Source organism: Nyctereutes procyonoides, unplaced genomic scaffold (genome assembly GCF_905146905.1).
Source record: "Nyctereutes procyonoides isolate TBG_1078 unplaced genomic scaffold, NYPRO_anot_genome, whole genome shotgun sequence".
NCBI classification, from domain to species: domain Eukaryota; kingdom Metazoa; phylum Chordata; class Mammalia; order Carnivora; family Canidae; genus Nyctereutes; species Nyctereutes procyonoides.
The window spans coordinates 22,618,493-22,634,241 of NW_026575030.1; the positions used below are offsets into that span (position 1 = coordinate 22,618,493).

General features: G+C 45.1%; 1 protein-coding gene across 1 annotated transcript; it reads left to right on the forward strand.

Annotated features, from left to right (window-relative positions):
* The first annotated feature begins 1,971 nt into the window (after positions 1-1,971).
* Positions 1,972-14,878, forward strand: ROPN1 (rhophilin associated tail protein 1). Its single transcript, XM_055315781.1, has 5 exons — positions 1,972-2,087; positions 6,588-6,705; positions 7,993-8,154; positions 14,170-14,345; positions 14,812-14,878. Exons 1-5 carry the CDS (start codon positions 1,972-1,974, stop codon positions 14,876-14,878), a joined length of 639 nt encoding a protein of 212 aa, XP_055171756.1.
* Positions 14,879-15,749: the final 871 nt, after the last annotated feature.

A 15,749-nucleotide genomic window follows, 5' to 3' on the forward strand; every position in this document is an offset into this window, starting at 1 on the left:
CCTTGGGATTTCCCAACAAGGTCAGTGGTATAAATCTAAAACTTAGACCTAGTTTGTGGCAACAGACTCATGGGAGACTATGTAGCCCCAACAAGAAGCAACAATGAAGACATATTTCTGTGTTGTTTGCTCCTGCCTTACGTAGTTTTGAAATATAGGTGAGGTTGGTGGGGTGAGGTACAGAGTCAAGGACAAGAAAGAATTCTTGAGACGTCTTTGGAGCAAAATGGTAGTTTTTTTAAAGCACGGGGACAGGACCCTTGGGCAGGAAGAGCTGCTGCCCAGGGTTGTAAGGGGTGGCTGATTATACACTTGGGAGTTGGGGGAGGTAAGGAAAAGGGAGGTTTTTAAAAGGGTTTTTTGTATGCTCAAGAGGACCTACAGGATATTGGAGGCCCTGCCATTGTCAAGTTAAGGTTGTTTTTCCCTCTAGTAAAGCAATAACATTAAGATAGCTGAGAGTTTCCTTCTGCAAGTTAGGTTATTGATAAGAATGTTTTTTTCTTGTAAATCACTAAGACATTTTATAAACTGAGGGAGATTCATGCCTATAGACTATAATCTCTAAAAGTTAACTATTTGTTTTTCCTTTCCCTCAGCTTTAGGGTAGGAAGGAGTGCCCAGGAGGGTCACACATATCCCACAGGGTATGGATGTGGGGGGCAGAGGGAGGGGCTGTCGTTTGTGTGCTTTGTCCTCAAGTAGCCTTCTGTTTCCTCATCACTGACCCCAGGTAGATATTTTTACTATTTACATTGAGGGTGTGTGAACTTTGGAGGGTCTTAAATTCGGGGAGTGGGAATAAGAGTCATTAGTTTAGTTGTCCACCTTTAGTGGGCATAAGGCCTCGTCTTAGGTTCAAATTGCTAGCATCTACATTTGTCCCTTTCTTTCTTCATTTGCTTATCAGTCTGGTTTCTGCTTTACTCACTTTATTTGGCTCTTAAGGATTTCCCTCACTTTCTTCCAAGTTCAGCAAGGCAATCTGATCTGAAAGGTATGTTTGCTAGGATTTGTCTAATGTGTTTTGAAGATGAGGCCTTTTTGGATTATCCTGTCTCTTTTCCTCTGCTAGCAGCAGACTGCTAAAAAAGATTAAAATCTTTTAACCTGCTGCTCGTGTACCATCTATGGATTTTTATGTTTTGTTTCAATTTGTCCCAGAATTTTTTGAATGAAATGTACAAGTTTTCTCTTTTACAATTAGAACAGATAAATACATGTCGATGTAAGGAGACATATTCACCAAATGGCCATTTAATGATTATTTTTATTTGGAAATAATCTACTCAAATAATATAGAGGATTCGCAGAGTAAATTTTGCTACAATTTATTCTGCTCTAAGAGTTTTGTGTGTGTGTGTGACAAGGAAGACGTTCAGGATATGCTGCTGTGCATGATTTTATTTTATTTGTATTTTTAAAAAAGATTTTATTTATTAATTCACGAGAGACACAGAGAGAGAGGCAGAGACACAGGCAGAGGGAGAAGCAGGCTCCATGCAGGGAGCCTGATGTGGGACTTGATCCTGGGTCTCCAGGATCATGCCCTGGCCAGAAGGCAGACACTAAACCACTGAGCCACCCAGGGATCCCCTTTTAATTGTATTTATACAAACATATTTACACTGAAAAAATTCTGGAAGGAGACATCCAATATTTTGGGGTGACATCATTAGGGGATATTTTTGCTTCTTGCTGCTCTCTGCTTTTTAAATGAAGTACTGTGTGGTTTTTATGTAAAGGGCATAGTTATTTACAAGAACAAAAAGCGAGGATCAGTAACCCATTTTCTGACTTTGGATCTGCGTAGCAGCAGAATGCCTACAGCTTGGGGGTAGTGAACGCCCCAGCAGGTCTCAGGTCAAACCGAGGCTGAGTGGCCTCTCGTCCAGGATTCCTGTCATTTTATGATTCATAGAGTCCCGATTTGTTTATTTCTCTTTCCCTTGCCAACAGGTCGATCCATCAATGCCTCAGACAGACAAGCAAATATGCATCCCCCCGGAGCTGCCGGAGCTGCTGAAGCAATTCACCAAGGCCGCCATTCGCACCCAGCCGCAGGACCTCATCCAGTGGGCTGCGGAGTACGTACCCTTCCCACCTGTGCCCCAGCGCCCCCATCCCCGCAGGTGGAGGTGAGTGGGGCGGGGAGGGGGGTCCCCACCGCTGAGGAGGTAGTCCTGGCTGCAGCCTAGGCAGTCGGGGCCGATTCGCACAATCTTTGTGATGTTCGGCTCTCGGACTGCTTTGGTGCTTTATTTTTTTTTTTCCAATTTGGCATATCTTATATTTTTTTGTGTATATGTTTCTATTGGAGTTCCATTTGCCAACATATAGCGTAACACCCAGTGCTCACCCAGCCCGGTGCCACCCTCAGTGCCCGTCACCCAGTCACCCCCCCATCCCCTGCTTTGCTGCTTTCAAATCCACACAGAAATGCACCCCACGGGCCGAGGGCGAGCCGCCCTCCCCCACCCTCCCCCACCCGCCCCTAAGCGACCCAGCTGCGCAGTGGGCGGAGGGTCCCGCAGCGGCCAGCGCGAGTTAGAGCCCCACGGCCCGGCCGCTCCCGCACCTGCGGCTGCGCCCCGACCCCCTGGGGGCCCGGGGGGGGGAAGTGAGCGCGGGGAGCCGCGCAGCTGCCCCACCTGCCCTCGCGGCCCTAAACCCGGGCGGGGCCCTGGGCTCACCACCAGGGAGCAGCTTGCAGCTCTGCGCTTGCGCCGTTTTGAGCACCCCACCCCCACTCCCACCCCACGGGCCCCGCACTGCGGGTCGGGCTCATTCAGGCCCCAACCAGAGACCGCCCGTGGCTTGTCTTTGCGGGAAACTTATTTTCCTTAGTGTCTCCTGGAACGAGTTGGCTCCGACGTGCAGATGTCCACGCAGTCCACAAGGCTGCAAAACTGAGCGCCGGGGGGCGGGAGGGACGTGGGTCTCTAACTCGGAGGGGGCGGGGCTTTCAGGAATGGCTGGAGGGACGTGGGTCTCTAACTCGGAGGGGGCGGGGCTTTCAGGAGGGGGGGACGTGGGTCTCTAACTCGGAGGGGGCGGGGCTTTCAGGAGCTGCCCTGGAGCCAGCCCCCCACACAAGGTGTCTGAGCTGGGAACGTGATTGGGACCCGGGGACCTGGGGCTTGAGGCTGGAGCTGGGAGCTAACCACACACACACACACACACACATACATACACACACACACACACACACACACACGGATCATTTTCAGCGGGTGTGGCCGCTTCAGGGTGACCTCCTTAGCAGCGGTTCCGTGGGCAAGGAGGAGTCAGGTGGTTGAGCCTGCTGGTGGGCTGGGGGAGGGGAGGATGAATGTCCTGGGCCTGAGGTATCTGAGCAGGTGGCTAGAAGGTGTGGACACCTTGAGAAGGCACGCAGGGTGACCCAAGAGGAGCCCCGCAGTCTCTGGGCCACTCCATCCTGCTCCCGCCATGGGTCCAGATGAAGTTTTTACAGACGGAAGGAAAAATAAGCCAGTGGCGCTCGTAAAAAGGGACATAATGGGATTGCTTTTCTAGTAATGAACACTGTTTAGTTTTCCATTCTAAATTTCAAATATTATCTCTTAAGCCTGCACTGTGGCATCAGAAGACTAATTTCTTTTTGGCCTACCCAGACAGACTTTGTTTTAAGCTATACCATAATTTAACCCCCCCACACACACACATTTTATTATGCTGCTGCTTAATAACAAGAAAAATGACATTTCTTGCAATTGTCCCTGACATTTATGGGAGAAAACATTCCACTGCTGTAGCCGGCTTGCTCCCGCTTTGTATCATGTGCCATAAATTTTTTAGATATCCGTGAAGAATCAGTGTGTAGTTTAACTACAATGAAAAAAGGGAGCGTGACCTCAGAGCACTCTCCATCTCTTCAGACATGAAAAGCACTTATCAGAAAGTTTTATGTGACTCACAAGCCTGTAGCACTTTGTGAAGACTCCACAAAGTATTTCCAAGACAAAATATGTGCTTGATTCATCACGAGCAAGAATCTCCCTGTGTGTGTGCTGTCAGTGAAGAAATCATCTCCAAGACGTAAACTGGCCTTGTAGTGTGTGTGACCACACAAATGTCTAATGTACATGAATAATCGTGGAATTGTTCATCGTGAATGAAGCTAAATGACCCACAGGGTACTAAATCCATGGCTACCGTCTAATTTCCACATTCTCTCACCAGCCTGGCTAAAAAGTCCAAAGACATTGCTGGGTGTCACCCTCTCCCTGGGAAGTCTCTTCTGTCAAATGAGGTGCTGTGTTTCTGCCTCTCCCTTCTATGCCACCCACATTTCTACAGCCCACTCCTGTTGTCACCCTGAACGCACACTTACCCCCAAACTAATTTGTCTGTGGAAATCGCTCATGCCCAAGGGAAAGGGTATCCAGAAAGCATTTCTTCTGCACTCCCCGCTGCTGACCTCCAGGGGATACCTGGAAGGTATCGTTTTGGTCCCTGTTAGCTTTAGCACCGCATTGCTCTGTGAAATAGAGTCAGGCGATGGTTCGTCCCCACCGTTGTATGGCTTGACCCTAGTACGGGCTTCTGCAAAATGCCCTCTGGGCTTCTACAAAATCCCCTCCATATTCTTTTTATGCTACTGGATCTGGAGAAAAATAATGAAAATATTTATTCATGAAAACTAAAGCAGAGGGGGCAGAGGCATGGGATCCGGGGATAAGTTAATAACAACAAGGCTTGTGATGGGGACAGACCCTTCCAGATAGCATCGGTGACCCATTCCTTATGTCGATTCCCTGCTACAGGCAGCCCTTTTTTATCTTTTAAAATATTTATTTATTTGTTTATGAGAGAGAGAGAGAGAGAGAGAGAGAGAGAGAGAGAGAGAACGTATGTGCAAGGGAAGGGGCAGAGGGAGACAATATCCAAGCAGAGTCCTGCTGACCACAGAGCCCACCATGGGTCTCAATCCCACCAGCCATGATGTCAGGCTGAATCCAAGAGTCGGATGCTAGCCGACTCAGCCTCAGGTGCTCAGGCCTTTTTATCTAATACCTTTTTATCTTTTTAAAAAAGATTTTATTTATTCATGAGAGAGAGAGAGGAGGGGGCAGAGACACAGGCAGAGGGAGAAGCAGGATCCCTGCAAGGATCCTGATGTGGGACTTGATCCTAGGACCTCAGGGTCACACCATGGGCCGAAGGCAGACACTCAACCACTAATCCCTTCAAGTGTCCCTAATACCTTTTTATCTAATCCTGAGATAGGACTCAGTATTTTTTTCCACATTGTACTCAGAGTCCACTAAGCGTCAGTGAGCAGTAGACTTCATTAAAATTTTTGAGGAAAGATAGAGAAGGGTTTTAACCTCACGTACTCCATGTAAGATCATCCCCACCCTTCTGTGGCTTCTCACCTGAGCATCTCTGGGCGCCCTGCCAGCCTTCTCTCTCTTCTCCCTTGAAGCTCAAGCTTCACTGCTTCCAACTGGAACCTTTCCTGGCCCCCCGCTGAGAGCACCTCCCTCTCCTCCCCTTTCTTGTACAGGTCACTCTAGTGTTCTTCCAACTTTTTTCCAAGATTGTATATTACTTATTACCACCATTACATAGTACCCACTACCTGATAATCAGCTTTAAGTATGCCACTAGCTGGGATCCCTGGGTGGCTCAGCGGTTTAGCGCCTGCCTTTGGTCCAGGGCATGATCCTGGAGACCCGGGTTTGAGTCCCACATCAGGCTCCCTGCTTGGAGCCTGCTTCTCCCTCTGCCTGTGTCTCTGCTTCTCATGAATAAGTAAATAAAATATTTTAAAAAAAAGTATGTTGCTAGCCATGTTACTAAAAAGAGACATTTTACGTTTGAAAAACAGTTCCTCTAGGGACCAGGATTCTTCCTCCATAAAAGAGAGTGGGGGATTTAATCTAACAATGATTTTTCTCTCTCCTATTATATATATGTTATATAATACATATAATACATATAATCTATGTATATATGTATATGTATATATCTCTGCACATATTAGAAATTATATAACCATATGTATTATATATAATAGACATGATAGGAGAGACACAAATTACTGTTATCTTATGTATTATATACGTCCACGTACATGTTGCGTTCTATATAATGTATAATTATTGATACATTGATATTGATACTATATAATGTATAATACATTGATACACACATATTATCTATCTCCTACTATATATTATATGTCTATGTGTGTATGTATATGTGGGCACACACATGTGTATATATAAAACATTTAGAAGTGTGACTGGGAAAAAAAAATCCCAGACTCAGTGCTCTTCAAGGAATTCCACACCAAAATTTATATTAATTACTCCTCACCCTTAGAGACAAACTAAACTTTTTACTCCTTAAGTGTTCTTTATACCTTGAGTGGCAAGTAACACACTCAGGCCTTTCCTGTAGGTAAGTGAACTACACGAAACATCTGGCATCTAGAAGCTCCTACCAAATGTTCTGTCCTCCAGCCCCTTCCCTCAAGAAAAAGGGATGGGGGTTCTCAAAGCAGCCAGAGGCCCCTGGAGTGGCCGATGCCTCCCCAACCCCTAACTCTCTTCTTGCAGTTATTTCGGGGCTATGTCCCGTGGAGAGATTCCTCCAGTGAGAGAGCGGTCTGAGCGAGTGGCTTTGTCTAACTGGGCAGAGCTTACACCTGAGCTGTTAAAGATCCTGCATTCTCGGGTAAGGGCCGGACCACAGCAGCAAGGGGGAGGATGGGCCATGCTGAGGCCAGGTGGGTACAGACACAAGCCCACCATCCCCACCCAGCCAGCTGGCCACTCAGTATCATAGAATTCACTAAACCATGCCTTGGAAGCAAATCTTCTCTTGGGGAAATAGGAATGATATTGAAATAGCTGAGTTATTAGCAGGGGTCATCCCAGCTTTCCCTGAAGCTGACAAAGTGTCCAGGGTCTCAATTCAATGCTAATCTTTCCTCCCCAGAAAAGTGCAGATCCATAGTCCCTTGACCATGACTCCCCCCCCCTTACTGCTCAAGACCATAATAGGATGCCAGTCATGGTTTGGAGACGGACATAATTTAGTTCCCCAGTAACCCCAGGTGCAGACCTAAGCTTACCTTTTAGGGAAAATCCTGGCTCTCTTCACAGCCACGTCACTCTGGGAGCTTTCCAGTGAATGGATGAGGACAGTCTGACTCAAGAGAGCTGCAGTTTGGCCAGTTCCCAGGAAATATGGTTTAGCACCACTATACTCTGCTTTAAAATCCAGGACAGAAAGGTTTGGGGTGATTGACAGCCAACAACCTTGCTCCCAGAGGCTTAGCGTTTCACTAGAATCAGAGGGCTCGGGAAGGTGATGCTTCATTGGGGCATCGGTAGTCTTATCACATTGTTGGCCAACAACTGGCCATTTGTTCCCTGTCTTTTCTTAACCGCCAAGTACCTTATGCAACACACATGGCAGAGATCTGACACACATGGGGCCAAGCACTATTAGGCATCCAGACCCTTTCTTGGGAAGCATGAGAGTTGCATGTGAAGTCTAGTGCAAAGAACTCCATAGAGCGTAGAAGCAAGAGACTTAACATCTGGTTCTGTTCTCACCACCGAGTAGTGGTCCCAGACAAGCCCTCTCCCCCTTGGTTGTATTTTCAGGTGCCCTATCTGCCTTACAGGGACAGCCTGAGGATAAAACAGCAGACAATAAAAGCATCAGAAAAAATAAAATGTAATATAAAGATATTATTTATTTCCCTATAATTTTGATACCTAGTGTTAAAGTGATTGAATTGTACCTCAGCATGCTTAACACCACACTGAGTATTTCTCTACCCTTGCAAAGAGAACTGCCAAGAGTCATCCTGCCCTGACCGCCCCCCCCCCACGCATCCCACCCCGTTGTGTGCTGGGCGGTAGCCGGCCTTGCTGGGCCTTGCTGGGCAGTGTCTCCAGGGGCATTCTCTCATCCTGTGCCTCTCTCTCGCTTCTGTCCCCTGGTCTGCAGGTTGCTGGCAGACTGATCATCCATGCAGATGAGCTGGCCCAGATGTGGAAGGTGCTGAGTCTCCCAACAGATCTGTTTAATAGTGTGATGAATGTGGGCCACTTCACGGAGGAGATTGAATGGCTGAAGTTTTTAGCTCTTGCTTGCAGTTCTCTGGGAGTTGTAAGTGAGCTTTGCTGGTTTTTGTTCCTTACGGGAAAAGCTCTATCCGGGCCTAGAAGAGTAGTCTCTCTGTCTGTACACACAGTCAGTCTCTGGGGCTGAGGATGAGCACACCTGTCTTGTCTACTTCCCTGCCTCTCTGAATTAGGTCAATCCTCTGCTCCTCGGCCAGAAGCTGGGGGGAGGAGGAGAGAGGGGAAAACTGTCATCAGACCCTGGGGAGGGTTTACTAGAATGTGGCTTCTGGATTATTTATGAATTTTAATCATTGCCCTCAGATTTATTTCCATCACTGCTCCACTCATATTCCTAAAGATAACCAAGAACCAGCTGCAGATGTGCTTACACTCAGGTTCCAGGCACCTAGAAGATATACCAATAAAGCCTTTAAAAAAGAGGTGCAGCCTTACAGGAAACTACTATTTGATAAGCATAATTGGATACAAAAATCAGAGATGAGAGAGCAGGAAAGGAAAAATGAGGCTATTTCCAGACTTACAGTTATGACATCAGCATGGATGTAGGATGCTCATACAAATTCATGCCTTTTCTAAATTTGACTTGATTTACAATTGGAAAAGGAATGTTTCTGTTTTAAAGAAAAAGATACTGCACCCAGTCCATAAATATATGTATATTTAAAAGCTTTAGGTATCATCTTACATACGGACTCACTCTTATTTAACACCATTTTAATAGCTTAAATGAAAATGAATCAGAAACACGGTTTTTTAAAGGTCCCAGAATATATGCAAATTTGAAAGTTAATGAGAAAATTATTGCCTCTGCCAAAAGCAAACGGTACACAAAGGTAGTTTGAATCAGTCAACAAATCTAAACACCATCTTATTCTTTCTTCTTAAATACACTTGGGATGCATGTCTCACATTTTTGTTTCTGACAAAAGTTGAGAAATATTACGTAGTTCAGCTTTACCTATGGGCTTCTCCCGGAACTTTCTTAATAATCATTTCTTTAGAGAAAGGAGAGGAGAGGCCATTCACAGTTTCTTGTCTCCGTTGTCCCATATAGTAACATGATATAATGAATAAATTGCTCTCCTCCAAAAAGGAGAGGAAAATACAGCCAGGGCAGATGTTTTGCCTATCAGCACTATCACACTTCTGTGGGAACAGCCCCAATGATTGGAGAAAGTCCAGAAGGAAAATTAAAAAATGGACGAATGTTATTAAATTTTCATAGGGTCACAAATTTACTCCACGCTACGCTCAGAGATGTCTGGGGTGGGAGGGGGAACATACTTTATTTCATCTGTTGTTAATTCTGATTTTCCTGGTGTATCCTACCCACAAAGGGTTAAGTAAGAATTAAGTAGATTCAATTCAATTCAGGAATTTTAGTACCTGAAACGGCTTTAAGGTAAATGCCCAGACTCTCAGATTTTTCCACACTACTCTGCTCTTCAAGACGGCAGTGGACTGTGCAATATGGACACGGTGACTCCAGGACCACAGAGCCACCAAGCAAAGGGTTTCCCACAACCCTTGGTCCTTTGAAATCCATGGAAATAAATACCATCTGTGTGGTCCTAGCTGCCTGCAGCCTAAGTCCTGGGTCTCTTCTGTTTCACAGCATGGTGCACCACCACCATCCCCCCGCCCAGCCCCCTTGCTCATCATCATTCTGGCATGTTCTAGGGCCTCTCCGAACCCTTTCAAGTCACCCTCCTCTGCTCCCTGGCTCCAGGGCTCTACTTCCCAGACCCTCACCACCTTGTGAGAGATGTGTGAGTCCTCTCCTTGTCCACATACCTCAAAGTAACCAAAAGTGACTATGGAATACTAAATTCCACTCCTCCCTCTGCTTAGCTCACAGCGCAGCTGCTAGGTTTACTTCAGTATGTCTGCCTCCCAGATTGGGGAGGGGAAACCATGAGGTGGATTGTATCTTTCTATCTCCTTCCAAAACAAAGAGTTTGGATCAGATGTTCCATGACGTTCTTTCATCTCTAACATTCTACAGTTCTGTTCCACCTTCTCCATCCACTTCCACTGAGACACCTTCAGGTCTGGCTTTGGATCACAGTGAGGTCCTGAGGTATCTGACGGTGCCCCTCATCATCCCAACATTCCAGAACACCTAGGTGAAGTCAGCCTGAAGGGCTAGTCTGTAAATAAAGGCGCCCTGTGAATCCAGGAACCAGGTGCATTATACCCATCTGTTTCTTATTGAACTATTGCTGGGAACTTCAATGTGGAGGTATGAGGGCATGAGCATCTGGTGGAGGCTTTGCATTCTAGGCAAGCCCAGGGATTTCTCCTTCCTTTGCTAATTCACCAGCTAACCATGATCCTGGTGCCATTTAGAAAAACCAGTTCCCTCCTTTCATCTAATGGCAAGTACTTTCCTGAGCTTTCCTAGTCTATACCCATGATTCAAAAGTCTGTGGCGGGGATCCCTGGGTGGCGCAGCGGTTAAGCGCCTGCCTTTGGCCCAGGGCACGATCCTGGAGATCCGGGATCGAATCCCACGTCGGGGTCTCGGTGCATGGAGCCTGCTTCTCCCTCTCCCTCTCCCTATGCCCCTGCCTCTCTCTCTCTCTGTGACTATCATAAACAAATAAAAATTTAAAAAACAAACAACAGTCTGTGGCGTGCAGACCTGTACTCCTCTTCCCTCTCAGCACTCCTTCCTCTAGACTAGCCTATATTCCCTCCTGTTCCACTGGGACTGATTATAGAAAAGGAATATTGTGTTCATCGGAAGGAAGGATGTTTTGTTGGCAAATAATTCACTTTCTGAGACTTTCACCTCTGGGTTTGTGAGTCTCAGCAGATGCTTAAGGGCTCTGTTTATGAAGTGGATTCCCCAGCTGACCAAAAAATCTTGTGCAACAAAATGCAGATTCTTATTTAGTTTAGATTTATTTACGTTTTCCAAAAAGCTCTAGTGCAGAGAATTCTTTATCCATTCAGCCATGTATAAAATTTTAAAAAAATATTTTAAAATTTTATGAGGACAATAGAACTTAAAGGTTTGTGTTTGAATGGTTAACAAAAGATGCTGTAGGGCTGCCAGAACAAAGTACCCCAAACTGGGTGGCTTAAACACCAGAAATCTATTTTCTCACAGATTTAGAGCCTGGAAATCTGAGATCCAGGTGTCTGAAGTCATTCCTCTTGGCTTGTAAATGGCCATTGTCTCCTCCTTTCTTTCTTTCTTTCTTTCTTTCTTTCTTTCTTTCTTTCTTTCTTTCTTTCTTTCTTGTTTCTTTCTTTCTTTCTTTCATCTTCCTTTTTTTTTAAAAAAAAAGATCATTTATTTGAGAGAGAGCATGAGTGAGTTCAGGGAGGGGCAGTGATAGAGGGAGAGAGAAACTTTAGCAGACTCATTGCTGAGCTCTGAGATCGATGAGGGGCTTGATCACAAGACCCTAAGATCATGATCTGAGCAGGAACTAAGAGTTAGAGTCCTAACTGACTAAGCCACCTAGGCTCCCCACTGTGGTTCGGTTCTTCCCATGGCTGTCTCTCTGTGTATGCATATTATCTGGTGTCTCTATGTCCAAATCTCCTCTTTTTAGAAGGACAGCAGTTCTATTGGATTAGGGCCCACTCTAATGACTGAATTTTAACTTAATTACCTCTCCAATGGCCCTATGTCCAAATATAGTCACATTCTGAGGTACTGAGGTTAAGACTTCAGCATATGAATTTTGGGGAAACATAGTTCAGCCCTTAACAGCACCCCAATCTGGATGAGCCTAAAGGGAAAGAACAGCAAAACAAAGGCAGTAGGGGATTTTTTTTTAAAGGAGAAGCAGAGAAGATGAGCTATGAATAGAGATTCTGGAGTTCATTGCACGCATGCTTGCAAATCTACCCCAAACCCCCTGTCATGCTGACCTAGAGTCACACATACATCCCTCCATCTCACTAACAGCCTCTTACCCAGTCTTTGGCTGCCTGCCTCTTCCCCTCCTTCCTAGAAGTGCCTGGCACACTGCTACATACAGTGTTTCACAGCAGTTTCCAGGTGAGGACTCCCAAGGGCAAGGGAGAGTCAACGAAAATGGCCTGCTGCAAACCCCAAATCTCTTTGACATAATGTGGTTTATCATTTTAAAATTCATATACATTGATAATTCCATTTCATAAAATAGCAATTCTTATAAATGTAAAGAAACAAAATTTAAATATTAAATCAATTACAATTAATAATTAATGCAAAAAATGTTTAAGTCACTTGTCATCAGCTAAAACTGTCACCATAGGAAGACAGTCAAATATATTCAGCCTCCTCATATATCTCCTGACAATCCCCACTTCCACCCCTGGGTAACACACGCCAGTTAAAGAAGCATCACGCAGACAACCATTCTATTCAGAGGGAGGATGGGAATAGAACAGGCCACAGCAACTGCAGAGGAGGAACAAATGCTGGCCAGCCTTCTGGGGGCATAACAGCTGCCTTTTCCTTCACCCAGGCACACCCAGTTCAACAGTCAGGACTCATTTTTCACTGATCCCTGGAAAGTAAGTGTTTAAGGATAATCTGCACATCATTGGTTTCGGCAAACTACCAAGATATACATGCTGACCTATGTTTGCTAATTCAGAACTAAGCAATCCTTTTTTCAGATCACTTCTTTCTTTTATCCCATAATCTCAACATTCTTTCACTTGTGAAATTTATATAAAAAGTAGGTATAGGGGATCCCTGGGTGGCGCAGCGGTTTGGCGCCTGCCTTTGGCCTAGGGCGCGATCCTGGAGACCCAGGATCGAGTCCCACGTCGGGCTTCCGGTGCATGGAGCCTGCTTCTCCCTCTGCCTGTGTCTCTGCCTCTCTCTCTCTCTCTGTGACTATCATAAATAAATAAAATTCAAAAAAAAAAGTAGGTATATTGGGCCACCTGGGTGGCTCAGCCCGTTGAGTGTCTGCCTTCGGCTCAGGTCATGGTCCCAGGGTCCTGGGATCAAACCCCATGTTGGGCTGCCTGCTTAGTGGGGAGCCTACTCCTCCCTCTTCCTCTGCTCCTCCCTGCCCTGCTTGTGCACGTGCTCTCTCTCTCTCTCTCTCTCTTAAGCAAATAAATGAATTAAAAAATCTTAAAAAAAAAGAGTAGATTTATTTAAAGACACAAGGTGAGTAAAACCTAATTCTGAACATGATCTTTTAATGCTGAAGTTTCATTGTAAAGAGTGTTTGCTCCTATACCATAAACCTTCTGGCACCCATCATCTACTAATTCTTCCCCAGCAACAACAAGGTGAATGTTATGTCATTTATAATACTAGGTCTTCTGATTAGATGGATCTACATGTTTCAGAAGAACTGGTTTTAATGCTCCATGTCACTTTTCCTATATCTGGGGCTCCTGTCTTCCCAAGGACTTACCCTTCTCCTCCCTCCTTCCCTCTATTGTGGCATTGGTCCAAGTACTGCTCAAGCATTTGAGCTAGACTAATTACCTCAACCCTTTAGAGGTAAGATTGGAGAGTAATAAGAATAAGAAGTAATTTTGATTTTTTAGAATGTAAAATCAAATTCTCCCTTAGTGAGGTTATTCTAATCAAAGTAATAAATATCTTAAACTATTCGGCAGTTTGTAAACTTAATTCCTTGAGAATATCCCTCCAACAAAGAAAGGAAAAAAGAAAGACACCCAGTACCTCAATAGTTTTTAGATTGAATTAAATGATATTTTGATGTAAAAAAGTTCAAGCTTTCCAGAATATTACATCATTCCCACTTCATTTTATGAGAGCAATATTTTTGTTTTCTTTCTTGTATCTAAACTGATTTAAGGGGGCACCTGGGTGGCTCAGTTGGTTAAGCATCTGCCCTCAGCTCAGGTCATGATCTCTGGGTCCTGGGATTAAGCCTTGAGTTGGGCTCCCTGCTCAGCGGGGAGTCTGCTTCTCCTTCTCCCTGTGCCCCTCCCCCCTGCTTGTTTTTTTCTCTCTCTCTCTCAAATAAATAAAATCTTTAAACTGGTCTTAGGAATTTAGTTTGGAATAGTGACTTTCTCATTTTATCTTATGACTTTTTAGACCATTGCCAAAACACTCAAGATAGTTTGTGAGGTGTTATCATCTGACCATGACAGTGGACCTCCTCGGATCCCGTTTAGCACCTTCCAATTTCTCTACACATATATTGCCGAAGTGGACGGGGAGATCTCTGCCTCACATGTCAGCAGAATGCTGAACTACATTGAACAGGAAGTGTAAGTAAACTTTTACCCATCAGAGGGGAAAGAACGCTGGGTAAACAAACCTAGCAGGCCATGATACAGTGAGGTTACTGTATTACACTGCTCGGAGGACGGAGCAATGTTGTGAAGAACAAGCACTAAGAACCCAAATGAGACGGGAAGAACAGTATAGGACAGTGATCCTGGTGATGAGTTGGAAAGGCTACTTCCCAGGCTGCCGCCTGAAAATGTCCATTCACAAACTCGGGCAGGACCCAGGCTTAGGTGTCTCAGCAAGCCCTTCAGGTGACACTGACACTCATGTTTACCAAGTAGGGGAGGAGTGGAGAAGGAGAAGGACCGGGCTGCCCAGAGATCAGACAAAAAGAGGGCAATGAGGATAGGAGCCACACAGAATTCATTTGGAGTGGGAGGGTTAACATACTGTCTTCTTAAGGTTGTTCAATGAACTAACCTCGGATACATTTTTCCCAAACAGGATTGGTCCTGATGGTTTAATCAAGGTCAATGACTTTACCCAAAACCCCAGGGTTCGGCTGGAGTAAAAGCACAGTGTGGGCCATTTTAAAGGAAGATAACAGATGATTGGGTTTCAGAATGGCCGAACCCCAGGCACCATCCAATGTCAATTTTCTTGTACAACTGGCACACACAAATAAACAATTAGGCAAACATATGAACTCGGAAATGTGCAGAATTAAGATGTGAAATTGTTGGAACGAAACGCCTACATTCACAGAAGATGAGTATTCTTCCCACATGGACACTGAGCGAAGGTGGCCATCAAAGCATGGTTACAAAATGTATCTCCAGTTGAAGCCAGGCTGGCAGATTTTCACAGGGAATGTGTTAACCAGACACAGTTTTGTGATTATTAAGCATAACTGGGACAAGTATCTTCTCCATAGTCAATCCACATTTTTACCAGTTTAGTCCCCCATTTTTTGGTACAGTGCTACTCATTGACTCATGCACTCACTCACTAATATTTGTTGAGGTTAGCTAAATGTGAAGAATAGGATGCCAGATAAAATACAGGACACCCAGTTAAGTTTGAATTTTGGATAAGCAAATAACTTTTTAACATTTGCTTTGTTTTGTCTTCATGCTAAAACTGGCAACCCCCGGTAGGAGCTATGCTGGCTTCTGGGCATATACAAATAAATCATATCTGAATTTTTGCTCTCAAGGAGCTCACTGTCTAACATGAAGACAAGACACAAACTCAAATCACTTTTTTCCTTTTTTTTTTTTTTTTTTTTTAGAGAGAGAGAGGAGGGGAGAGAGCGTGCACACTGTCGGGGGAGGTGGGGCAGATGGAGAGGGAGAGAATCTTAAGCAGGCTCCATGTCCAGCACGGAGCCTGACCCGGGGCTCAATATCACGACCTGAGATCATGACCTGAGCCTAAATGAC